This window comes from Syngnathus floridae, chromosome 4, assembly GCF_059516105.1.
Source record: "Syngnathus floridae isolate MCC-2025c chromosome 4, RoL_Sflo_1.0, whole genome shotgun sequence".
Classification (NCBI taxonomy): Eukaryota; Metazoa; Chordata; class Actinopteri; order Syngnathiformes; family Syngnathidae; genus Syngnathus; species Syngnathus floridae.
Genome location: NC_142416.1, coordinates 16,040,453 through 16,066,492, shown reverse-complemented (window position 1 = coordinate 16,066,492; position 26,040 = coordinate 16,040,453). Strand labels below are relative to the sequence as shown.

General features: G+C 40.1%; 4 protein-coding genes across 6 annotated transcripts; 3 read left to right on the top strand and 1 right to left on the bottom strand.

The window, feature by feature from the left end:
- Window positions 1–245: 245 nt before the first annotated feature.
- cenpm (centromere protein M) lies at window positions 246–3,984 on the top strand. The gene is made up of 6 exons (XM_088373532.1): window positions 246–427; window positions 913–989; window positions 1,476–1,574; window positions 2,048–2,127; window positions 2,236–2,327; window positions 2,974–3,984. Exons 1-6 carry the CDS (start codon window positions 371–373, stop codon window positions 3,121–3,123), a joined length of 555 nt encoding a protein of 184 aa, XP_088229658.1. The 5' UTR covers window positions 246–370; the 3' UTR covers window positions 3,124–3,984.
- A 1,209-nt stretch (window positions 3,985–5,193) lies between these two features.
- Window positions 5,194–6,959, bottom strand: mb (myoglobin). The gene is made up of 4 exons (XM_088373281.1): window positions 6,473–6,959; window positions 6,021–6,127; window positions 5,720–5,939; window positions 5,194–5,457 (listed from the first exon to the last, which is right to left on the bottom strand). Exons 2-4 carry the CDS (start codon window positions 6,101–6,103, stop codon window positions 5,317–5,319), a joined length of 444 nt encoding a protein of 147 aa, XP_088229407.1. The 5' UTR covers window positions 6,104–6,127; window positions 6,473–6,959; the 3' UTR covers window positions 5,194–5,316.
- A 229-nt stretch (window positions 6,960–7,188) lies between these two features.
- serhl (serine hydrolase like) lies at window positions 7,189–11,058 on the top strand. Its single transcript, XM_088373280.1, has 12 exons — window positions 7,189–7,411; window positions 7,608–7,745; window positions 8,172–8,285; window positions 8,521–8,562; window positions 8,646–8,665; window positions 8,769–8,843; window positions 8,952–9,058; window positions 9,138–9,217; window positions 9,319–9,353; window positions 9,428–9,504; window positions 9,595–9,682; window positions 10,009–11,058. The coding sequence occupies exons 1-12, from the start codon at window positions 7,354–7,356 to the stop codon at window positions 10,147–10,149; spliced, it is 975 nt and encodes a 324-aa protein (XP_088229406.1). The 5' UTR covers window positions 7,189–7,353; the 3' UTR covers window positions 10,150–11,058.
- Window positions 11,059–11,714: 656 nt separating this feature from the next.
- Window positions 11,715–25,434, top strand: septin3 (septin 3). 3 transcript variants are annotated; one of them, XM_088373277.1, is made up of 14 exons: window positions 11,715–14,484; window positions 15,433–16,996; window positions 17,733–17,955; window positions 18,033–18,253; window positions 18,320–18,871; window positions 21,414–21,824; window positions 22,005–22,133; window positions 22,727–22,808; window positions 22,903–23,040; window positions 23,290–23,407; window positions 23,567–23,662; window positions 23,743–23,839; window positions 23,925–23,976; window positions 24,101–25,434. In XM_088373277.1, the coding sequence occupies exons 2-14, from the start codon at window positions 16,918–16,920 to the stop codon at window positions 24,219–24,221; spliced, it is 2,319 nt and encodes a 772-aa protein (XP_088229403.1). In that variant the 5' UTR covers window positions 11,715–14,484; window positions 15,433–16,917; the 3' UTR covers window positions 24,222–25,434. The 3 variants fall into 3 exon arrangements, with proteins under 3 accessions (XP_088229403.1, XP_088229405.1, XP_088229404.1); XM_088373279.1 differs by lacking the exons at window positions 11,715–14,484; window positions 15,433–16,996; window positions 17,733–17,955; window positions 18,033–18,253; window positions 18,320–18,871 and adding an exon at window positions 18,947–19,092; XM_088373278.1 differs by lacking the exons at window positions 11,715–14,484; window positions 15,433–16,996; window positions 17,733–17,955; window positions 18,033–18,253; window positions 18,320–18,871 and adding an exon at window positions 19,726–19,879.
- Window positions 25,435–26,040: the final 606 nt, after the last annotated feature.

Below are 26,040 nucleotides of genomic sequence, written 5' to 3'. Positions count from 1 at the left end.
ATGTACGCTTGTTAGTTTTTTGTTTTTTTTTACACTCACTATTAAAAGGTATCAACTAAAGCTTTATTGAAAGACTTTGAAGCTGGGTTATTTTTAGCTGTCAGGTTGTGATATCTACCAAGATATGGAAATAAAGTGCGCTTTGTCCCAAATTACGTCACAAGACTGCACTTTACGACGGTAGTACAATGTAGTGCTCATTTCGGCCTTGAGGTGGCAGTAAGTTAAAACACAGGGCAAACGATGACGTCACGCATGATTTGAAAAAAAGCGCGCAAGAAGAAAAATGGCGCAGGGGGACGCTACTGCAAAATAATAACATTGCACATTTAAAACCTCTGTTAAAGTCCAATGTTGCATTTAGCTCACGATGTCGTTGCTGAAACCTTTTAGTCGGCAGCTTGCTTTAAACACCGCAAGTATATTGGTAAGTTTAGCTTTTTTACAGTTTGGTTTTTACGGCATGAATGAAAACTTAAACCGTAATTAAAAGAACTGCAACGCTACAAATCTTTTAGAAGTAACCTTGTCACATTTATGAGTGTCATTTGCGTGTTTTAGGTTGAAAATTGCTAATTTAAAAAAGTGTTTAGCGTTAGTATTTGTAGATTGCGGCCAATTATAGAGTGCAAGGACATAGAGCGCATAAAAGTAGTTTTGGTAATGCATTTTTTGCAACATGCACGAATTTTCAATTTACTGCACAAAATATAATTAGAAAAAGGTTTTAATATCGAAAAAACATGATGTGGTTAGCAAAAATTAACACCAGATTCTAATTCAGCGCCCCAAAATTACTTAAAATCCATGCAATAAATATTGACCAATATTATCTTTGTGTTGTATCAAAATACTTTGTCAAAACAACTTTGGAGAAGAGATTTCATTCTTTTTTCTATCTTCTCAATTCAGCTGGTGGAGCGAGAAGAGGAGTTTCAGCAGAGATTAGCAGAAGCTCTTGTGGAGGAGACAGCAGTCACGTTGAATGTGTGAGTTGTGCTTCATCCCCCAAACTGCTGATATTACCAGAAAAATGTATTTTAATAGCCATTTTGGAGTCTCCGGCTTACTGAGCTGTGACAGTGTTCTGATTCAATAAAATGAACCATCATCGCTCTCAAAAAGGAACTAATTGTTTTATGCTGCATTAGGTCTATCCTGCCCAATGGACTGTATTTAAATGGCTCCTTAGTAGCAGTGGGGACACGTTAGCCAATCCTGGCTGATGGCAGCTCGCAAAGTGCCCCATTGTGCCTAATTAGTTCTCAATGTCTTATTCAAGGACATGTTAAGACACTCTCCTCATCCACCTCGTGAGCTGTTGCCCTACTAACACCCAATTAATTGTCAAGTGAGTCTGCGTTGGTCAATCTTGGAGAGAGAGGGGCATTGTAAATCATTTTCATTTGCTACAAGTGGACATTTTTAATATTGATATTACGCAGTCTGATTTGTCAATGTTGTTTTTAAAACAGGAGACTAGCAAAGAGTCTGCCTTTACCCTCCGAGAACCAACATAGCCGCCCCAGGATAGACTTAGTGGTTTTTATCATCAATCTTGCTTCTGAGCTCAGGTACTGTATTTCTTTCAAACCATAATACCATAATTGTGTGCTAATGACCTACGCAATATAGGATTTGCAAAACTAATCAATTATCAAATTTAAATTAATAATCGAGTCATCGCTCAGAGCCATTACTTAATTTAAAAGTACAAATGTTGTGCAATTTTTGTAGTCATTCACGAAAGCAGACTTTTGTGCTTAAGTAATAAAAAAATTTAAAAAAAGATTTTTATTGTTTTCTTCTATTTGCATTTGCAAAGATGTACTTTGAGTCCGGAAAACAATGATCAAACCAGCAAGAGAATCAGTTTCAAAAAGGTCGATGATTCAGGTCCGTGAAGACAACATTGTTTATTGGCGTGAATGGTCGTTTGTTTACCTGCCGCCCAAATGAGGACAAAGTGCTTTGCAAAATGGATGGATGGAGTGTCTGACACTTTGAACTCCATCTGGATCTTTATTTTGATTTATTTCCATCACAGTCTTCATTCTGCCCAAGCCTCCCTCAAGTATTTGGACCCTGGATATTTCCTTGGAAAGGTTTGCTTCATGGCCACCAACGGTACGTCAAAGGGAGGATAAAATTCATCTCACTCTTTACAGTACCTCCTTTTTCTATACATTTGTTTTTGAGGACAAAATTAAGCCGTTTGCTGCGTGTCTCTCGTAGCACGGAGCGTCATTGCCTCCCCAGAGCGCCTAGACGCCCTCAGAGAGCTGGCTGCGTCATTGCACTGCACGCTACTTTTTGCTGAGGATCAGGTTGGTGACAACTTTCCTCATCCCATACATAGGCACTGTAAAAATCCAGAATGTGTCAGAGTCCTTTTTTTTTATCATGTTTGCTCAATCCTGGAAAAATATTCAAATGCAAGCCGAACACAGTTGATCCTGTGATGCTATTCGACTCGCAAGTTTGAAAATTATTAAAACAATAATGTACATTAATTAAATTAATTAATTAAATTATCGGTTTGAAGTAATGCTTATATACCAAGCTTAAATGACTAATTGTTATATAAGTTAAATAAAAATAAGATAAGTCACCATGGTGTGTCAAAGGTGTGTTGAACTCCAAGTGGTTCCACGTTCGAGGTTCTCCCAAATTGAATTCTCCCTTATTTTGAACATCTACTAGCAGACATTAGTATTCCTAACATTTAGCCACCTTGTATCTTGACACTCGGGTAACGTTGACAGGAAGCCTTTCAAAGGCTCCAGTTGCCTGACTACCTTTTTTCCACATAGGCTTTTAGGTACAGCCTCTGAGTTGTCAAGAAAAAAGAGGGGAAAAAATATTCCCAAAAGGAAGAGATCTTTAAAAGAAAAAGTGAGCAACTACGTGTTGTTGCTCAGTGGATTTCAGTTTCTCTGCTGTGGCAGCAATCTCAATATTTGTTCCCTGCAGACAGCAGATGGTGTGACCAATGCCTCGGAGAGACTGCTGACCATCTTGAAGGTGGCGGCCGGTCTCGTTCCCATGACGACGGCCCTCTATCTCTCCAACCTGACCATGTGCACCGTGCCCTCTGAGACCAATGAGGTGGATTATGATTAATTTGTGCCACCAAACTGGCATGCGTTCAGACTTTTATACGAGTGTGTGTTCTTTGTAATCTTCCACTAGCGCTCATATTTTCTTTTTATTTAAGTGCTTGCTCAAATTGTAGGTACACAGTCAAATAACCTCGTTTAATCTGTACGTATTTTCGTCCAATCTTTATCCAGCAGTTAAATAGAACGTGTAATATTTCCTGTTTCCGCATAAACTGATTCCTTTCCGTGAAAGAGGCTTGAAATGTGGTCAAATATTTAATCGCAGTGCAGTGGTTGAGGACCCCAAGGGGGCTTGCTGATAGCAGTCTTTGTGCCCCCGTGTCACGTCTTCATCCTGCACCGATGCACGCGCACGCTTGCTATTAATAGGTTGTCATCATGGCAATTATATGGCATTCGTGTTCACTTGTGTTTTTTGCAACATGGCGGCAAGATACGAGGAAGCACATGAGGGGGCTGAGGAATGTAACTGGTAATTTCGGAATCTTTGCCTCGGCGGTTTTTTAAATTATATGGTGAAAATGTGACCGGTTAAAAGAAGTAACTGATAAAATGGCCTTTTTAGAATTATAATTTCAAAGATCCCTGCCAGGCTTCATCTGATTTCAAACTGAAGCTGTACCGTTCTTTTCAATTTAATACTAACCCAAAAATGCAGTACTTTGTGAATCGGCATGAAGATAGAATAGTAAAACTGAAATGTCACGAAAGTTGAAGAACATAAATTCTAATATTAGAAGGAAGATGAACTTCTTCCCAAATCATTAAAAAATAACTGACTCAATGAAATTACCGCCATGGTTGCTCAAGCTCTTGTTATAAATGTCAACATAAAATATTAAATGCCCTTTTGCTCAAATTAGCCTTGTCCTTTACTTTGCTTGATATGAATGTGTTTATGTGAAGCTGCGCTCACTATTTAGCTGCCCAAACTTCTACGCTATGCTTCTTCTCACTCCTTTCCGAATGTCTTTTTTTCTCTCTCCGTGTTTATTTTGCTTCCTCAATTTTATGTGGTTTTATGCAGGGATTTTGTCTGATAGCAAACGGGAAGCTCGGTATTGTTTGTGTATTTGAATGTTCGGAATAAAAGTTGTCAAACAAAGAAACTTCTCTAGAGGAATTTTCAAAGAAAGAGTTGGAGTTTGATAGATTGTTAATCTGCTTTTTGTCCATATATTTAATGCAAGTCTTGTCACCCCTTTAAAATATGCTGTTTCTTACATGCAATTTAATTATGGGATGGATTGACTCCCAAAATGTCACTATTCAGAAAAACATAGTATGCAAGCATTATAGTAGCACCATTACCAAAAGAGGAGGGCTAACATGCTAACAATTAGTATGCTAATGTAAAACCAGATGCCGTGGGACTATTTCTTGTGAATGGAAAATTTGAAGAATATCCTGAATGTGGTGAATTGATGTCAGAATTCAATTATTCAATTGGGAATGTCGTTGCGTAAACCATCAGAAAATTGCCACTATACTGAAGGAATTTGTTCTTCAGATATTTCAATGGCATGACATATTGAAGGACAAGACCCACGAGCAGGGTGGTTGTGCCTCATGTCACGTCTTCTTCCTGGATTTGTAGGCACATTGACTATTAATAGCTTATCATCATGGCAATTATCCATAATTCAAGTTCACGTACATGGAGTCAGACATGGTGGGGGTGACAAAAGGGTCTGTGGAATGTTGCTAGTGTCAGCATAGCTTTGGTGCTGTTTAGAAATGATCCAAAATATGCCAAGAATTTTAACAAGTGACCTTAACGGTTGTTTATATGCCAAAATATGCAAAATTGTGGCTTTTCATAAGACTATACCAAGAATTTATGTTCCAGAACTCTTTTATATGCCCAAAATAAAAATATTTTACCTAAATTTCTTATACGATAATTCAAGTTAAGCACATATTGATGAAACTTGGTAAAAGTGGCTTAAAAAACTAACTGGTGTAAAGTGCATCATCTTAATCAATAGTCAGTAGTGATTTTCATACACATTTTTATTTAGTAGTTACAAACGTGAACAAACACAAAAAAAATCATTCCATATATCCCACAATTGTGCAATAGCTGTTCAAGAACACTTTATTAATAATAATTCTGCTATTTTACTACATATTTATAATTTTAAAATAGCAGTCCTAAATTTTAACAAAATTCCACACAGCCATATTTCTTCTTTCAGCCGGCGAATCCCAGCTGTTTGTAGTCGGCGTCAATGTCAGCAATGACGACGTCCATTGCGTTATTCAGAGCCTGCTTCCCGGCGCTGTCCAGTCCTGCCTTCTCTTCCAAGACCTTCACGATGACCTCTGTGATCAGCTGTAAGAGTCAAACAGCAGACCGCAAATTACCGACACACCGATCAAAAAGATTATGAGGGGGTCAGAAAAGTTCCAGAACTAGTGTCACGAAAGGCAGCTTGCTTTATTCAAGATGGGAGATGAGAAATGTAGCTGTGCATCTTGAGCATCTGACAGTTCCTGGCAAAGCTGGGAACATGCATTAAATTCCAGCAGGATAGAAATTTGAAATTGAATTGTAGCTTTTGTGACAACAGTCCTGGAACATGTTTCAGTTTGACCTTGAAATTGATGAGGGCTATCTTGTGTTTGGTGGCGTGGGTCTTGGACAGAGGCTTGAGGATGTCAGCGTGGTTGCCTTTAGCTTTCAGCAGCTCCCCCAGTTTCTTAAGCACTGTGACACCATGGGCAGTAATGGCCGCGTTTCCGGCCATGTCGGCTTGGGCGATTCCTGCAAACTTGGGGAACAGCTTTTGGGTGTCTGGGTGCTCAGTGAATAAACTGTGAAGAGAAAGTACCCCGGTTGTTTTTATCAATTGACCTTTTCGTCTTGGACTGCATAGTCTACCAAAAGCAACTGACCGAGTTAGAACTAGACCTCCGTATGTGTTCAAGTCCGCCTCCACTGGAGCCCAGAACTTCAGAATTATGTCAAAGTCAGCCATGACTTAAGGATATGTTTGGAGAAACTGTGTGTGGGAGGAAGATTAGAGAACACTGGAGAATACCAAGCTAATTGGAGAGAAATTCAAAGAGAAAAGAAAAAGAAAACCAAGACTATTATCCTTTTGTTCCAGCATTATATTTAATGGCCAGCAGCCATTAGGCGTTACATAAAAGTTATTATGAATACGTTACCTCAGCTTTGACCTCAATGCAGTTCCATTGTGTGCCATGTTCTTATAACACATGCATGGTTAATTTTTAATTCTCAAAGTTAAATTTACATGCAATGTTAAATTAATTCCTTAACTTCAGCCAATAAAATTCCACTCTCTAATATTAAATGAAGCCAGTAAAATTGAGAAACCTACCTCTAATGATATAAATGATACTGCAGTTATCCAGTTCCTGTGACCTCTCATACACCCTCAGCCTGTCCTTATATATTCCCTCCCTCTGTTCCATCACGCACGTCCCTCCAAACTTCTTCAACACTTCCACGCTCCGCATTAGTGCCACTCAAGAAGCGAGATAAACAAGATCAATAACAGAATGACAAACAAAGCATAACTGTTGTCATAATATATGCAGCGTGTGTGCCTGTTTTATAGCAGTGTAATGCTGACCTGGGTTGAACCATAGAATAGCAGCACTTTAAACTAAAAGAGTAGGATGCAGCATTGATTTTTACAAGCTCTAATACTGCTGTTAATTGGATCCCAAACTTGCAGCCTTTAAATTTTATTTCCAGCGCCAGATACTCCTTGGATGACCTTAAGAAAAAGCAGTCCAACAGCAAAACGCAGTCACCTTTTATGATCTTCAATTTTGATTAAATAAAGTATTTAATAATTTCAATCAAACAATATTAGTGCTTAAAAACCTTTTGAAAAAAAATCAGAAAAAAACATAGTATTTAAAACTTTTCTTGTTCACTGTAGTAAAACTTGAAGAGCATTTTTGAGGTGTTACTTGATGTAAAAAAGTTTGTAAAGTAATACTTGACATTGAAATACGGTGAAAGGTAAACCCCTCCGCTGATTGGTCACGTGGTCGTTTTTGTCCAATCGCTTCTTTTGTTTTAAACACGTGGCGTAACAAACCCGGAAATCCATAGGACCGGTCCGCTTAAGTAAAATTGTTCCTCGACGTTGAAGAGTTTATCACTCCTGTTTTGTTTTTGATACGGTCTGAAGTAATTCACACTTTTAAATTACATTGCGTGCTTATTAGAACTCTACGCGTCATTTAAATGATACGTGTTTATAAAACCTTCAGAACTCTCTGCACTGGTCCAATGAAACAAACAGGTAACATCTGTACGATTTTTTTTCCTCCTGAATGACTTTCATTTCAGGCAATGATATCAAGATAAGACTAATAAGTATTTTATGTGTAATGTACCTCATAGTTTGATATACTACATTTATGGGCATTGCTATGTGTGTTTTGTAGAATATTCACTGCAGGTGTATGTAAATTATTAAAATGCTTTTTTCCTTCCAGAACTTTCTGTACCTGTCCCCTGGGGAGAAATCAGAGGGAAAATTTGGGGTCCTGAGAATGGCCGTCCTGTGCTGTGCCTGCACGGTTGGGCTGACAACTGTGGTTCCTTCAATACTCTTATTCCTCTTCTACCTAAAGGTAAATAAAAATATCATATTTGCATTAATAGAAATGTTTATTGTTGTTTTCATAGTATTTAGGGGCAAAATGTGTGAAAAAAATCTAATGTACAATAAAGATAAAAAAACAATATAAAAACAGTGAGACAAATATGTAGAATAAGCTTACAAAAAACCTGCCACATGGATAAATATGAAATTGACAAACAAAACTTGGAAATAAAACAAAATTTAAAATAACTGAGTCAAACAAAAATACACTTTAAAGAATAATAGTATCTTTGATTGACTGACAATCAGTCCAGAATTCAACAAAGCGAACCCGTAAACAAACAAAAATGAATGGATAAAGTAAGTTTTTTTTCTTCAGAATAAAACAATTTGTTTCTGTGCCATATCAATAACTGTTGGCTTGTGCGTCATCTATTTTGTTTCTTCCTGTCAGAGTGTCGATATGTAGCGGTGGACCTGGCAGGTCACGGCCTGTCCTCGCATCGTCCCCCTGGCGTCTTTTACACTTTTCCTTCATATGTGATCGATATTCAGAGAGTTGTTGACAGTAAGTGCATTTTATTTCCACACAGCTTTTGTTAGCATATATTTGTATTCATCTGATTTGCACACATGTTTTGATACAAGATGATTATAGGGGGGAGGCTCTTATTGATTTCAATCAAGTTGTCCATCTGTGCTCACAAGCCCCGATGTTCTATGTCAAGTAAAACCAATGTGATGTGTTCTATTGTGATGAGATGCAGTAGCTGCCTGATGATCTGTGAAATTAACTCCCACAGCCCTCCGCTGGCGCAGATTCTCCATCTTGGGCCACAGTATGGGTGAGCACAACCTTGTAGTAGTCACATCCATTTAAACATTGCTCCTTGATAAACGTCCCAATCTTCATCGTGTTTCTTTTCAGGAGGTAATATTGCTGGAATGGTAAGTTAGGCGAGTGTACTGTTTGACCTCTGTCATTATTTTTAGCCGCCATTTGACACGTTGTAATCAGTGCTGACTTGGATCCACTTTGTGTTTGTTGCAGTTCAGTGCTCTATTCCCTGAGATGGTGGAAGCTTGTGTGATGCTGGATTCTTATGGATTCTTACCCACTGATGCGGTAAATTTAAAAGAATGATTTATCTTCCCCAAGAACCCCATTGTTTTAGAATTAAAGGTCCCGTCATCTTTCGAGTGGTCGAAATGGTTGAATGTCGTCTTGTTACAGAAAGAGATGGCCAAAATAATGCGACAAGGCATAGATGACATGCTTCAGTTTGAAAAGAAGCCTGAAAAGACCAAGCGAGTTTACACCTATGAGAAAGCTGTGGAGAGGTGAAGCACACTTTTGTTTTTGTCTTTAAGACGACCGTGTTTAGAGTCTGCCTATTGATGTTCTTTCTTTTTGTCTCAGGTTGTTGGCAGCAAACCCGACTCTGACTGAGACGTCTGCGCACAATCTTTTAGAACGTGGTCTCGTTCAAGTTGAAGGAGGTTTGTTTTCAAAGTCTTCTCTACTTTCATGCCTCACACTTGGAATAATTTTAAACGGATTTGATTTTTTTCTGTAAATTCACTGCAATCTTTTCATGTAGGAGTTGTCTTCTCACGTGACTTCCGTATCAATTTGGTACGTTCCTGTTGGATGTGTTCATCTCTAAAATGTCACAGGCATTAATAATGTTGCCTTTTTTTTGCATGAAGAAAAACATTGCTCGTATCAGTTTGGAACAGAGTCTAGAGATGCTGTCCACGATACAAGCTTCCGTTCTGGTGCTTCTGTGAGTTATTGATTGACCTGACATATACAAGAATGGTTGCTGTACTTCAGCATTGGAGTTCTACAACTCATCTTTTTTTTTTTTTTGCAGTGCAAATGAAGGCTTTGAGAAAATGTTTGCCGAACCAGACCAAAAGAAATTTTCATCTGAGCTTCTGCAGGCCTATAGGCACAAAAACGTAAGTGTGTTCATGCAGAGGAGGTGTGCTTTTGGCTTACGTTGTATTTATGGAGTAAAACTGACTGATGAAACAGGCTGAATAGCCAAAATGAGCGACGGACAGACATTAAGACGAGATACGGGCATATAAATAAAAAGCAGCTGCAGAGATGCGAAAGCGGGAGTCTGAATGTTTCATTAAGTGACCCCATAACGGAATGCGGTCAAGTTGTGCTAATGAGGAGACTGAGCGAAACATTTTTGAGGGTTGAGTACCATCAGTCAAGGAAAGGGGAGGATCTTCATGTTACCTTCACTCGTCTCTTCTTTTTTTTTCCCGCTCAGCACTCGGTGGTGAGGGTACCCGGCGACCATCACGTCCATCTGAACAACCCAGACGTGGTTGCACCGTTAGTTTGTGAATTCCTCCAAAGCAAAGTCTTATCCTCGACAGTCAGAGATGACGGACTTACTGCGAATCTGTAGGAAAAACACAACACACATTAATCACACTGCTAATTTCAACATCCTTACTTCTCATCTGTGAACCGTACTACATATTTGTAATAAATTTCAATATGTTGTTGCCTTATGTGGCAGGCTTTTTCTGCCTTCAGACTTCTAACTCAACCGCCCTATGCCGCCCTCAGGGTAAAATTCCATAGACTCTTCCTGATACTGCAAAAAAAAAAAAAACAGTTTAACATTTCAGGCCCTTCGGCTACAGTCAATATGGGAAGCAGCCTCTTCATTTCCCCGGTGATTTTTGTTTTGTTTTTCTGTCTAGCTGTTTATTTGATTAATTTTTTTGTCCGGCCAGTCGACTCATGCAACATCAGACAGCGGTTGCTATATCACCAGCTACCCGCTGCCTTTGAGCAACCCCTTAAATCAGTGACTTTGAACTCCCTCGGCCATTAATATTTCAGAGGTTGCATGAATAAATCAAAAGGCAACTAGCAGAGGATAGCAGCAGCACCACAGCGGCTCTGGGGCTGCATATTAGTCAGGTGGTCCGGCTGCTCTGGTCTGTAGAGGATTCCTCATTTGCATCGCAAGTATGTTGCATCCTTGGAATTCCACCTCTTTCACTTTACAAAGCTTCTAGAGCTGCTCTAAAATGTCCCAGTGCATTTGAGAAGTTTGATTTGTTTTTTTTACTTGCTATTTAACGGAAATTTCATCACATGTAAGCAATACAAAGATGCTTGGAAACACTAATGTATGTGTGCGTGCGTGGTTGTGTGTAAGGCCAGTCGTCGATAATGCTAAAGCACATTGAATCTTAAAATGTTTGTTGGATGGAGAGGATGCATTTTCAATTCAATTTAATAGTGGAATGTGCTGTGAGATGGTGCTGTGATCAGAATAAAGCTGCTACAATTTTGCAGTTAATGCGCTCAAATGAAATTCTATGATTGTGGTTTTTTAGGAGGTCAGTAATTACCTTTATTTTTTTTGCCTGAATTAGCAAAATTACTAAACCCATTCCGCCACTCCATCGCAGGAGTTATATTCCAAAACACCGCTGTAGTAAGAGAAATCCAAATATAGACACACCCTATTTAAATACTCCCGAGGTATTTGCTGAACTTCTTTAAAGGTCTTTAAACACTCTTAAAATAATATGAACACATTTCAACGCAATACATGGAGAGCACGAGTAATAGATAGCAAAAATATGAGCAATGCAATAATGCACCAATTCTTCTGTGTTTATAGTAAATATTGTTTTTTTCAAACAAACTTATCTCTCAGTATACATCAATAATCATGCCCAAAGATGTACATTATATATTAAATTATTATAACAAATATTGTTGCTTTCTGTGGCTGTGCTGAAATGCTTCCTGTTTTTCTTCTTTTAAATGTATACAATTTTCATATAACGTGCCGCCATCTATTGGTCAATAGTGGAATTGCATCCAATATAAAGCATTCAACTAAAATAGAGTTTCCAGCTGCACAGTTTTCTTTTTTTTGTTCTTTTTTTTTTAAAATTGCAATAGCTGCAGTACGACATAATGGTTTTTAAAGGTTACTTGCCACTCTGTAACAACCAGTGTGTTTTGAGATGATCTCCCATAATAGGTCTCGGTGGGCACAAGTGTGGATCACAGCCTGGGTGAGTCACGCACACACTGTGCACTGATAGCATATAAATAGTCCGTTCGATTCATGCTGACACTGCTTTTTCACACACTCCCCAGGTGTTAAGGGAACCACTTCTCTTCTGTTGCGTTCGTCTCCTAATTGCCTCATTTCTCTCGTTGATTACAAAAACGCTCAAATAATTTTAATGCGATTCTTAGCCGTATGCACGCTTCTTTGTTTCAGGTGGAACAGACTCATCTTAAATGTCAGAGTTGGAATGCTCAAGCAGTCTTTAAACTTCCCCTTGTGTTCTATTTCGTTTGAATTATTTGACACCTTCAGGTAAAGTCGTAGAGTTTTGCTGTCTGAGCTCAGGTGGTTCTCGTGAACCTGCAGTTTTGCATTTATTGTGATGAAGTAGGGAATTTAATTGACGAATCTGCAATACAAGTGTTCGCATTTGGCCCCTTCTGCTGTGAGTAGTGAATTAAAAACAAATTCTTTGGCAGCAGCAATCATCATCCAATTGCGCGGGACACTTTGGGCTAAATTGAAGAGTGCTGAAACAGTGAAAATGAAATCAAATCTGACACACTGATGTGTCATCATTTTGGTCGAAGGCATCTTTTCGTTTGCGGCCATGGCTCTGACTTGAACACTGCTCTAGATGGAGGGGCTCGTAAAATGGGAAATGGGTGAATTTGTTTTTATCTCCTCTCGCAGGAAATAATCTCACTTCCTTTGCCCTGGTGTGCTGGCTGTGCATCTCTTTTGGCAGGATTTGTCTTCCCCCTCAGAGACCAGCGGCTTCATTCTGTGAGTTGCTCTTCATCCCTTTTAAAAAAAATGAGGCGTAACATTTGGGCCCCAACGGGCCAAGTGTCTTTTTGTCGTCAGCTACAACACTTTGGAGGCTTGGGACTCCCATCAAACATACCAGCTTTCTTTATCGTGTACTTGTTTTGTTAGACTCCACTGGGCACTTCATTAGTTACACAACCTCATGACATCCAAGAATGGATGTGGGTTGCATTCTGTATGAAATTGAAACCAATCGTCTTGAAGCAGTTAAAATGCCTGCACTACTGGATGGCAACCAGCAGAGGTGCTGTTGAGACAATATGCTATCAACGAAACTTGGCTACATCCAGTTTTCTGCCCAATACAATAGTGAAATGGATAAGAGGTCTTTAGAGCATTCAGATAAATGGAAATTTGAAAAACATCATGTATAGTCAGGACATCTGCCTCACGAGTTTTTGGAAGACTAAATCATCCTTAAGTCTAAATGTGGCTATGAATGTTTTTTGGACCATAACGGATTATAGCTCTGAATTAAATATTCATTTTTTTTCCTCAATGCTGCTGCTGAGCCTGCTGCCTCCAGCGTGACATTGAAAGCCTCATCATCTTCATTCACAGTGTCAGGTCAGCTTTGTAATTTCCTAAGTATCCATGAGTTGACGCATTCCTGGAAAACACCACCATCCCTGTTGAGAGCTTAGTTTGAATTTTGAGTATATTTTTGAGTGAACAAACTGTGCACATTTTTGTATTCCCTGCCAATGCCGATGATATCATTCGTCACAGCCCAGTAAAAATTGATTATTGACATCTATAGCCCCCGATGGCGGTGATTGACTTAACGACTAAGTGGTGCCTTGATTCAATTAAACTAGATTTGTTTTTTAAATTATTTCACACACAAAAATAATTGAATGGATCAACTGGTGGTGATATCCTGCTTTCAATCGAGCAGCTTGTTGATGCTGCATTAAATAATGAATCATTTATCGGCTATGTGATTGCAAAAAGGCCAGGCGGGTAAATTCAGACTACCGTGTAAACATACCCATGAAATGCCACTTATTATAATCATTTTTTAAACACGAGCAAATGTTATAAAAGTCATGTTTACTAAAACACACACCACCTGTGGAGCAGAGCGTGCATCTGTAAAGCTGCTATTTCACCATGGCCTATAAAAAGTGCTTGGCATTTTCTAACATTACGATGCTTAAGAAACGCACCTTTCTTCTCACCTTAAAAGTGTCACATCATCATTTTTAACTTGTAAATGTCATCATTATGACCTTGTCATCATCCGGCTGCTTTTTATAAATCCCCTCCTCAGTCTAAAAATAGCAAGCAAACTTTGTTTGTGCTGAGCTTTTGTCTTCTGTCCTCGTGAGCGATAATTAATCAGCTTTTAGTCTTTTAACATCTTTGCGGCCGCTTTCAATCACAGTCGATATGACAACCCCCCCGTCACCACCACCAACACCACCATCCTCCTTTTTATGTCAGAGAAACAGCGTTTTGGCCCTGGGTGTTAAATTGAGTGGAATTGATTTTACGCGGCAAGCTGAAGACATCTGAAGGGCTTGGACCCGCTGTCTCCTCCCACACACACACACTCGCACACACACACACAAAGATGATAGTTATATAAGTTTCCCTCCCACTCCCTCCTTCCTCTCTGCCATGAGCAGGGGTGTTGTCATAGCAACCGCACCCCTCCTTTGAACGTCAGAGGCATGAGCTTGGAGGATGAAGCTGTATGCAGCATCTGTCTTGCGTGCTTCTCAGAGAGCAAGTGTCATCTTTTTGGACTTCTCTTTGCGTGACACTTTGAGAACTGCGACGGAACATCTCCCCCAGTGTGGACGGATTTAATAGCGGACCCGAGTCGCACACCTTCAGGCGCCGGTCCAGCTCCGTGCACAGGTGAGCGCTTATGTCTTCCGTGGCTTTTGTTTTAGGAACATCTGGGAAATGTGTGGTGCTGATTGTGGGCTTCAGATGTTAGTACCGTCTTGCCTTCTTCTGTATGTTGAATTCCACATGGAGAAGATTTGTGGAAACATATTTCCCGACGCATGCATTACTCACTCAATATAGTGGAACCTCAGTGTTTTCCATGCCTAATTTCTCAAAGTACCCCCCCCAGAAAATAATGTGGAACGAATCCATTCCATCCATCTATTTTGTATAGTATCATCATCATTAGGGTGATGGGCGAGCTGGAGCCTCTTATCTGACTTTGGGTGAGAGGCTAGCACACCCTCGATTGGACGCCACCCAGTCGCTGGGAACAGACAAACAAGACATTCTTCACAGTCTACTGTGAACCCAACACGATTGAAGTACTTGCAGAAAACCCACATAGAAGACATGCCAAGTCCACACAGGATTCATACCCTGAACCTCAGTACTGTGAGGCAGACATGCTAACCACTTTGTCACTGTGCTGTATTGATTCCTTCTATGATTAAACCATACATAAATTCACAAATATGTACATAAAACATATTTTGTTTTATGAAAATAAGATTCATTGATACTGCCCCAAAAAGTTTTTTTTTAACTGTCTATAAATGCCACATGTGCCAAAACACTACTTTTGTTTAAATGAAATTTTAAAAATCGGAATTTACACGGGCATATATTCTTTATCCTCTGCAAAAAAACAGCTAATGTTAGTTAAGTTTATGAAGTCACTGAAAATCGTGGTGGCCCTATTATACCGCCCCCTAGTGGCCCAGGTAGGCACACTAGAGTTTGTGTATAATGTAAAAACCATAGTGCGATTTTCCTCTTTGAAAACATGACAGTTTGTTTTTTGTTCTGTTTTTAATTAACTCTTGTCTTCCTCTCCTCTCTCCCAACATCAAGCCCGCTTTCTCTCTTCTCATCCATTTCGGACCCGCCCCACACCTCTTAAGCTCCCAGTGATGTCGTGGTTGTTCTTGGACTGGTTTGTGCCGCTCTACCTGCTGGTTTCAGTCCTGGTACTGGCGGGCTTTGGCGCGTGTCTGTACTTCTTGGAGCCCGGGTTGCACGACACACATATATGGAGCAACAAAAACGTCAGGCATCGCCCGCTGGTGGCCAGCGTGAACTGTAGAGATGGTGACACAGATGCTCTCATATGATCGGGGGGGGCGGCGGGGGGACTTCCACAATGGAAAGAGGAGGGATGATCTGATAAGCCTTATCCCATCACATCAACTTTTCTCTGATCCCAAGCATATTGTATTTTTTTTTCAGGGGTGAATCAGACTAAAGTGAAGCAGATGGGTTCTTCTGTAAAATATGCCGGAACGAGATTGTGGAGGGGCATGATGGCTTTTGGAAAGGTTTGATGTCAACATTTGTGCCATTGTCCACCTGTGCCAATTTTTAACATGCATTGGTGTTGTTTTTGTAGTTTGGCGACCATTTCAAGTGTACTGTATAATGGTGTTGACTTATGTATTCCTATTGTTAAAGTGACATATAATACCAGACACGTCAGGTCACCCTGCATAATTTTCCAGGACTTTATTTTTAATTTCTACCCCCCGCTGCCATGGCTTTTGATATTTGGTTTGCATATAGAAAATGGCTTGTTGTTTTGTTTGGACAATGCAGTGCAATTGTCCAACCAATGCAAATCCACAACCAATCAAAACTGTGCATGATTATTACTATAAAGGCCAATTTTTGTATTGGATCACATTGCTGGGTGTACCTACTGTTGTGGCCATTGATGCTGTCAATTAGGGGATGGGCAAAGTATTTTTATCATTTTTCAAAATTTTTGATGTATTTTTTCATCATTTGTATTAATGGAATATTTGGCTATTTACTGTCAATGGTAGACTGATACATTAAAATTAACAAATTTACATTCCAAAAGTATTTACTTATTTACATTAGATTTAAAAAAAAAAAAAAAAAAATACGTTTTAACTTTTTTCTCCCTGCAACCTCATCTACAAATAAATGTAAATGGTCCCTTTGAGTTTGCCCACCCCTGATGTAATTACATTGAATTTTTCTCTCCTCTTCCTGGCAGTGTCCACATACCAAGAGATGCTGAGAAGCATGTAGACGGTTTGTGCCACTGTGTTGTAGTGTCTATAGTACAATATGTAACTAATAAAAACAGCAAATGTGTGTTCATAGTCGACAGAGATCTTTTTGTTATTGTGCTAACTGTGCGTTTACTTCTCTGTTGGTACCAAAAATAAAAATATAGTATGTAATGGTGATTATGTGTGATGTCAAGACCAGGACAGAGCTCCGAGCGAGGATGCAATGTGGGTGTGAAACAACAGTGCAGGCTCAGTGTGCAGGAATCACGAGAATGCCACTTGTCCACCCACGACGCCCACTATGTCTTTCCTTGTCATGGTGTTTGTCTCCTATACTCACTCAAGTGTGATAGGAACCAGACAACAGCCTACATATGCAGGTTAGTGATATTTTAATTGCTTAAAAAAAAAAAATCTTTATTGTTGCAGATGTGCATTTTTAAAGTGAACCCGAGAATCTCATGTGTGCTATTAAATGAGATTTTGGGATGTTATTGCACAATGAATCCATGACCAAAAGGGCTGCAACGAACGATTGTTTCAATAATCAATTCATCTGTTGATTAAAAAAAACTTTTAGTTTCTATCACATTTCAAATTGATAGCAGTATGTTTCGTAAAGCTTGGTTACATATCAGAAATAAAAGCTCATTCATATTGTAAAAACAAGACACTCATTCATTCCATCATACCCTCAAGATCTGAGTCGTACCAAATCGGATGTAAACAATCGATTAGTCATTCTGCTACATAACAGCTAATTTTTATTCTCATTGAAGCACACAGCCAAATGAAATGTCGCATTTTGAGATCCTGCTAGCACTTTTTTTTTTTTAGCTGTGATTATTCTCACAGCGCTTTATAAATAAAGTTGAGTTGTGAGGTAAGTTTCCATTTATGATATAAAATAACATTTTGTTGTCATAGTGTAACACTTGCTCGACTACACTTCAAACTGTGTATTTTCACAGTGAGTAAATCCTGGTCTGTCTCTAAAAATAAATGTCTGGCTGGGTCTCCATTTGTACACCTACATCGTGTTTAGTCGATTGCCTTTTCCCCCAGAAGAAATTAAAAGCCTCAGACAAATGTTTCTTTTTTTTCATTCTTCTCCAGGTTGCTCTCTAATCTCATTTCCCCAAGGTAAGAAGCAGCAGGAAAGAAGAATGAGCGTATTTGACCGACTGTCACCTTTAATCCCTCGGCTGTCGGCGTCCTCCAAACAAGCAAAAGAGCATCCTCATCTTCCTCATCCTCCTCATTCTTCATCTGCTCTTTTGTTTGCTCCTGTCAAAAGAAAAAGGATTGACATCCCTCCGTTTAAGCCAAAGGGTGTCAGGTATGCAGTATTCAAGCTCATTCCATAATTTGTCCCTCTTCAACTTTAATTTCCTGTTAATTTTCATTTATTTTCAGTTTTGGGTCTGCTTCTTCATCTACGTGTCCTTCTCTGAATGACAGACAAATAACTGTAAAACCTCCTGCAAAGCCCTTCGATAGGTTTTCTCCAAAGACGAGCGCCTCCGCTTTTGATCATCCCCGCCCCTCGCATCTTGGTCTTCCCACCACATTACTAGACCAGACTGAGCCCCAAGCCAGGCTTAATCAGAAAGCGTCCTTGGATTTTTCCAGTAGAGGTAAACACTGATTTTCTTGGCGTAATAGTAACACAATATAATTACTTTTTGTCTTGTTTCTTTAAGATCATCTTGTTTATCAGCCTGGATATGAGAAAATGCACTGTGAAAACCAAACAGATGCATGGATGACTCCTGAGGCCTCCAGAACGTGCTGGAGAGAAGATCCCTTTGACCCTCAAATCAGGTGGCGTTCGAAAGAAGATACTAAAAGTCCATCATCCAACACTTCAGTCAATGTTGAATCCATAGACAAAGAGAGATTCTGGTCCACGCCTTGGACTGATGTTGATCTGGAACACAGTTGTCAATCAAGAGAGAAGCCTCCAACAACGCAGGTTCCCTGGTGGACATACAGAGGAACATCATATAAGACATGTCTGGTGCATCCTGTGCAAACATCTTCTGGACGGCACATGGGAATCTCATTAGGAAACGGTAGTGAAGAAAGTGACTTTCAAAAAGGAGCTCATGAAGGTTGCACTAAAGTGCAACAAGATGCTTTCAACCTTGACAGGCGTTCATCACCTGAATGCTCAAAAAAAATTCGTCTTCCAGGGGAGGAACCAGAGGATCCCTATTACGTCAGCATTTTCTACCCAGACTCAGTGTATGAAGGTGAGTACTGACCGAGAGAGCACCAAAGCCCGTCTCAGGGTCTTCGAGGGGGGCTGGGCGTGATCAGACTCAGATGTCGCTGCTTATCAGTAGAGTAGCAGACATGTTGATTAAAAAAAAAACATTGGTTTTGCGAAGTCTTTCAATGTGGCGCACATAAATATTATGTGAAGAAGAGTTGAGGAAGAATGGAAGGAGATTGAGAGAGAATGTGCAAACAGGTGATATAATTCTTTCTCATTTGTTTATTCTTCATTAATTTATTACAAATAACAAATGTAATTTAAAAGTACAGTCTGTCAAATTATTGATTTTTTGTCAATATTTACGTTTTATTATTCACAATAACTAATTATTTCATGTCAATAATGAACCAAAAATATTTGAAATTATTTTTTTTTTTTAAGAAAACAGCTAAATTAATGCAATGAGTAGCACAGCAGGCTTAAGTAATGGAGCGGGCTTCGTGTGGAGAGACGTCTAATAAACAGTTTGTTTGTCTTATACTGCCTCCTGGTGGCCAAGACAGGGATCCCATAAAGAATGTGATTTAATTCTGATTAGTGCTATTTTCCTAATGAAAATACACATTACACGATTTTTTGGAGGGGGGGGGGGGCTACTCTATTTCAGAATATTTTTATTTCATTCTAAACATGTTCAGGGCTTAAATTTTGGCTTTTGTCCATAAATCCACGGTGTACCCCACCTCGACTAGGGATAAGCGATATAGAAAATGGATGGCTGAAATGCATCCCCTAAGGTGTGGTCGTATTGCGCATGCGCACCGCATCTCTCCACGCCCTCTTTCCTCTCGTGTCGCCTTGGTAACGGAGGAAAAGAAAAGGAGGGAGGGGAGGGAGGGAGCTCCAAAGCCAACGGGAAGGAGAGGAGGAGGAGAGATACCCAGAACAATCTGCTCATCTCGCCACCGCTCTGGCAGAAGCTACTTTATTAAAATTAGGCAACTTTAGCGGCCTCTCGAAGAGACCTCGTCGCGTCTAACAGGTTAGTGACGCAGCAGCTGTTAGCATTGCTGCGCGTGGTACATATTAGCCGCTAGCCGTCTTGTTCTTCATCCGTGGGAGACAATAGGGCCGACACAGGCTGCTAGGATGATTATAATGTAGACAACCGAAACAGATGCTAAACGTGGGCTTTTCTTCTCTAATTAACCTCACACACGTAAAAGCATGTGTTTTATTGCGAGAACCAGGTTGCAATGACGTAAGTCCATCACCATCATGTGGCGACTCGCCCTTATTCATCTCTGCATGCGCCGCTGTGACAGTGTGCATGTATGTGTGTCAAATGGCTTGTGCATGTCGTAAAATGTGCAGTGACAGCCAGGGTGGCCTGTTTCATGCGGACTGGGCTCCACTGAAAGGAAGCCCGACAGAAGAGTCGGCAGTTCCATGTGCATAAGCCTGCAGGCTGGATCCTCACTTGGCTTTTATCTATTATTATTACTTACCATCTGTCAGCCTGGTACTTTTTTTTTTCACCTCAAATGTTGTCACAGTCACGCTTGTAACTGAGAATGGTGTCTAGGTGTAGTACAGTGATGAGAATCCTAAATTCTGATTGTGACCCAGGCGCCATTCCATTAAGCACAGCCTAAATTGGATCCTTAACTTTCACTTACATTTCAAGTTCAATTGATTTAAATAATTATTCCTAATCTCTGGAGGTAGCAGGTTGTCTCCATATCCATTCATCCGTTTTCTGTACTGCTTGTCCTCATTAGAGTCGCAAGTGGGCTGAAGCCTATCCCAGCTTACTTTTGAGACACCATCAAATCCCACACAAGAAAGATGGGGATTCAAATCCAGAACCTCTCAAGTGTGGTTCTAACCAGTACTTTGTAGTGTGACTAATACTTTTCAAATGGAATACCCCTACAGATTATCTGTTCTGTTTAGTTTTAGATGTGGAAATCAAATGATAATTTTCTTAACAATAATATGGTAAATCCCACTCCCACTATTCTAAAACTGGATTCAGATTATAGTTGCATCTATTTGAATTTTGCAACTTGCTGTCAACTGAAAATGACACCACAGTTGCTCAGGGCTCAGATAATGACTTAACTTTTCCTTTGATAAGAAATGTAAATACAAATGACAAAAAATGAATTAATGAATTTTAAATAACCAGTCCTATAAGACAACATGGCTAAATTAATGGAACAAATAAATGATTAATTTGAATTTTTTTAAATTTATGATCATTTTTACATGTCTAATGAATTTAAATGTCCTAAAATATTTTTAATTGTACTAATATTTTAGTACTTCCACAAAGTCAATTAGCAAAGTATTCATAAAGTATTCCAGATTAATAAAAAAATAAATAAACCAAATTTCCTTGGAAATAAAAAAAACAGAGCAGGCCAATTCTGGCTCATGAGCCATACTTTGCCCATCCCTAGTGTTGACTGCAGAGAGGAAGGAGGAGGTGACCCAGCTTCTCTACTGACCTATTTACGCATGCAGCAGACTTTCTGGATGAAGATTGATATTGTTGTCCCTCTCCTCTACAGACATGTCGGACATAGTTCCTCCAGAAGTGAGACCCAAACCGGCCGTCCCTGCCAAACCCCCCAATGTGGGTGCTCCCTCCCCATCCAACCCCTTCCCGCCTCAAGGGCCGGGAATAGGAGGAGTAGGTGGCGTATCGGCGGCGCCTCCCAGTGCCATCCCAGTGCCCATCGGGAATCACGGCCCGAGCCACGGGGGCTCTCATGCCAGTGTCGCCGCTCACGTTGCAAGCCACAATGTGAGCCACGGTGCGGGTCACTCTGCAGCCCACGTCGGTGGCCATGGTCACGGCACCTCCAACAGCACCAGCGGCGGGTCCACTCTGCTCGGTTACATCGGAATCGACACCATCATCGAGCAGATGAGGAAGAAGACGATGAAGACGGGCTTTGACTTTAACATCATGGTCGTCGGTGAGTTTCACTGTCAGGTGCCCAATGACTCTTGAGAGGTCATGTAAACGCTAAGTTGATATAAATTTTCACATTTATTTATTTAAGTCTTCAAATTATTTGAAAAGAAATACTTATAAATATATTAGCTGTTTTTATGTTTTGTGTGAAGAGACACCTCTGACCCCTTTTCACCGTCAGGTCACAGCGGTCTGGGCAAGTCGACCCTGTTGAACACCTTGTTTAAGACGCAGGTGAGCAGGAGGAGTGCAGGATGGTCCCGTGATGACAAGATCCCTAAAACTGTGGAGATCAAATCTGTTTCTCACGGTGAGTACACGCAGCGACTCAGCAAGTTGTATTTTTAGAAAGGATATCATTCACTTTCCAACTCATCCTCGTGCAAGTTGTTTATATGCCAGGCTTTCACTTTCTACCTCTCGGGAGAACTCGGAGGATCTGGATTCTGACACAGAGCTGATATGTTGAGCCATATTTAAACAATTCAGGGAAGAGAGTAATTGTCCAATTCATACAATGTAAAACAACATTTTCTGGTAAAGCCACTAGATTGGCACGAGGATAAACATTGTACTGGATTCTCCATGATTTAGAGCACCAGGGAGTTAGAGGTGATAAATCAGTGATAAGCTGCTTGGGTGGTCCATTTTTATGGCCACGTCTGCAGCGACCAATGACACTTTGATATTTTGCAATAAATTAAAATGTTCTATAACACTTGGCCTAATTAGGAGCCTTTTCTCCCCGCTGACTTTGGGCAGGAGGCTGGGTACACCCGGGACTGGTTGCTAGGCAACACTTTTTTAAAATAAAATAATTACTATCGTTCCTATTTGATTTGCATGCAGCTGAATAGTGAAAATGTTCTATATTCATTGTTTTTATTGCTTCTTTGTACGCAGTTATCGAGGAGGGCGGCGTGAAAATGAAGCTCACTGTTGTCGACACGCCTGGATTTGGCGACCTAATCAATAATGACAACTGGTGGGTTGAGTTCCACTTCTAATTCTCTTAAATGTGGTGACAATTTATTTTGGGAATCTGCTCAATTTAGCCTTTTGTTCATTCGTGTCCTCAGCTGGGAGCCCATTTGCAAGTACATCAATGAGCAGTATGAGAAGTTCCTCAAAGAAGAAGTGAATATCACCAGAAAGAAGCGCATTCCCGATACCAGAGTGCACTGCTGTCTCTATTTCATCTCCCCAACTGGACACTCGTAAGTGGCTGAAACGATCCCAACCGCGTTAAGCCTTTAGTCCACATCGTCTAACTGCCAAGGAGAGAACCTCCTACTCACAGAGCAGTGAAGGTTAATGAGACAGACGAGACATGACAAGTTAATTTCCCGCGCAGCCGTCTGCCGTTCCAATTATTAACACTTGAGCGTTCACGGAGAGTGACAGCAGCCTACTTCCTCCACCCCAACCTACCTACTCATCTTTCATTTATCGACTGTACGAGGCAGACTGCGGCAGCTCGACGTGGAGTTCATGAAGCGCTTGAGTCACTCCGTCAACATAATTCCCGTGATAGCCAAGGCCGACACCATGACCCCCGAAGAGAGACAGGAATTCAAACAGCGGGTGAGTGGGGTGCCATTGAAAGCGCAACCTTTTCATGGTGTGCTTATTGAGAATATTCTATATTCCCCGGATACCAGTAGAAGCTGTCGTTTTCATTCGGGCATAAAAAAAAAAAAGCATGATGGGCCAAAAGGGTTTAATAAATGTGTGGCGATGCAGGTGAAAAAGGAACTGGAGATGAACGGCATCGAGTTTTACCCGCAGAAAGAGTTTGACGAGGACATGGAGGACAAGAGCGACAACGACAAGATCAGAGTAAGCCATCCCGGGGGGTGTTCCCACACGACGCTCGCCAAAACGGCTTAAAATATTATCGAAATGTCTCGCGCCCACAGGAGGCGATGCCCTTTGCTGTGGTGGGTAGCGACAAAGAATATCAAGTGAATGGCAAGCGTGTTTTGGGGAGGAAGACCGCATGGGGAGTTGTGGAAGGTGAGAGCTGTTTTCTTTTCATTTTCCAGCCTTCGCCACAGAGAATTATTGACGAGTGAAGACCTTTCATTCTGTTTTGTTGCAGTTGAAAATATGAATCACTGTGAGTTTGCCCAGCTGAGAGACTTCATCATCAGGTAAATTTGGATTCTTAGAACATAGAACCAATATAAATGGGACTATTCTTGTTCAGTTAGGGTTAGTTCATGCAGAGGTCAAATCGACTGCATTTAAACATAAACTCATTATTTGCTTGCACAGGTCTCACTTGCAAGATCTGAAGGAGGTGACTCACAACATTCACTACGAAACATACCGAGCCAAGAGACTCCATGAGAACGGAGGCCTGCACCCCGTCGACACCCAGGAAAGCAACCTGTAATCACTCAATGTCGTCGATAGTTATGCTCGACATTATATGATCATGACCGGCATCGCCGCATGCTTGAAACACACGTAAATGTGTACATATCAGTGTCATTTATTGGTATTTTTTTATAAACCCTCCTTGCTTGTCAAAGTAAGTTAATATTTGGGTGTGCCACCCAGCGTCTTGGTGCCATGATATGAAAGACTGACAATGACTGGGAAGTCTTTGTAGGTTAGTCGAAGTTTAGGATGTGTGTCGGTGAGAATGCCATTATATTTAGTCTGTAGGTTTTGTGACTGATGGACGTATAGGATCTTTTCATTACTTTCATTTGGCATATACATTCGATCATGTTCAAAATTATTATTTTTTCTAAAGAATTTACAATTGCAGTTAAATAAAAATTAAGTCAACTCAACAGGAAGAGCTCAAACCTGTCAAGGTTGGGTAAATCTTTAATTAACTCCGACTAATTGTGACGTCATTAAAGTGCCATACTACTTTCTACCGCTTAGTGGCAGCACTCTTCCACAGTATCGCTCTGAACCGTCGCAAGAAAATTCCGGTAGAATATTTTAGTGTTTTTTTGCCTACGGTCATTATTTAAAATTATTTCCATAATTAGCTATTATTATGTGATTTCAAACCACAGGTGTTATACAGGATTCCAACAACATGCTAAATCTTTAAATGTTTATGTTCTGTAATGGAATTTCTGCTGTTGTGTACAAATATGACAAAACTTCAGGCACTTTTATCAATCAGGTTCGTTTTTTAAAAGTCATGGTTTTATACAAACGTGCACATTAGTGTGGTTTTTATTTGAGATATGAGGTGTTTGATGCAATTTGAACGTGCTTGTGATTTTGTTGCAGTCGGGTGAGATGTAAAGAGCGCGTCACCACTTTTTTTCTGATCTATTCACTTTTTTGCATGCTTGAATCCAAATTGTCTGTGTGCCTAACCAATCACTGCTTTGTTACATTGGCTATTTCCAAAGGTTAAGTTAAATACAGTCATTGGAATGAAACACTGCCGTGTGCAAACTAAATGGGCAGCCCATGATTGAACAAATCGCTCATCCTTTCCATTTGTAATCGCTCACAACGTTTCGAATTTGCTGTTAATCGTTGAACGCAATATAATTTGAAACAATACTGAGTCTGCATTTTTATTTCTCTTATTTATTGGGATTTTATTTAATAAATGTACATTCCCATGGAAATCCTTTTATCCGAATGTGTTTTTATTGAAATATTTCACCTCAAGTGAAGGACATCAGTCCTAATTTAAAGAATAGATTTGATCTCTAAGCATAGTTTTATGAGCCAAGCTTTAAATCCTGGCTAAAGCCCTCTGTGTAGTCTGGTTTCCTTAAACATTCTAAAAACCGTTTAAGTGATTAATCTCAATTGAATCGTTGTTTGAACTTTTAATAAGTTACAAAACATTTAATCAGTGGTATTAAGTCATCAATTTACCAATTCATTAGAGCAGCGGTGTCAAACATATTTTTTTCGTGGGCCGCATTGTAGTCATAGCTTCTTTCGGAGGGCCATTATGAGTGTCAACCCAAATAAACGTATAAATATATACAGTAAAAGCTACAAAGCAAACTGACAAATAACTCGTTTTTAAATCAGACGAGTAAAAACTGGTCAAATATTTAAAAGATATTAAAAGTGGAGACAATTTGCAATTCTAGTAATGACACGAATTTGATGCACAATTTGTCTTCGCGGGCCACATAAAATGATGTGGCGGGCCCTATCTGGCCCCCGGGCCTTGAGTTTGACACCTGTGCATTAGAGGCTTAACATGAAATGTGTGT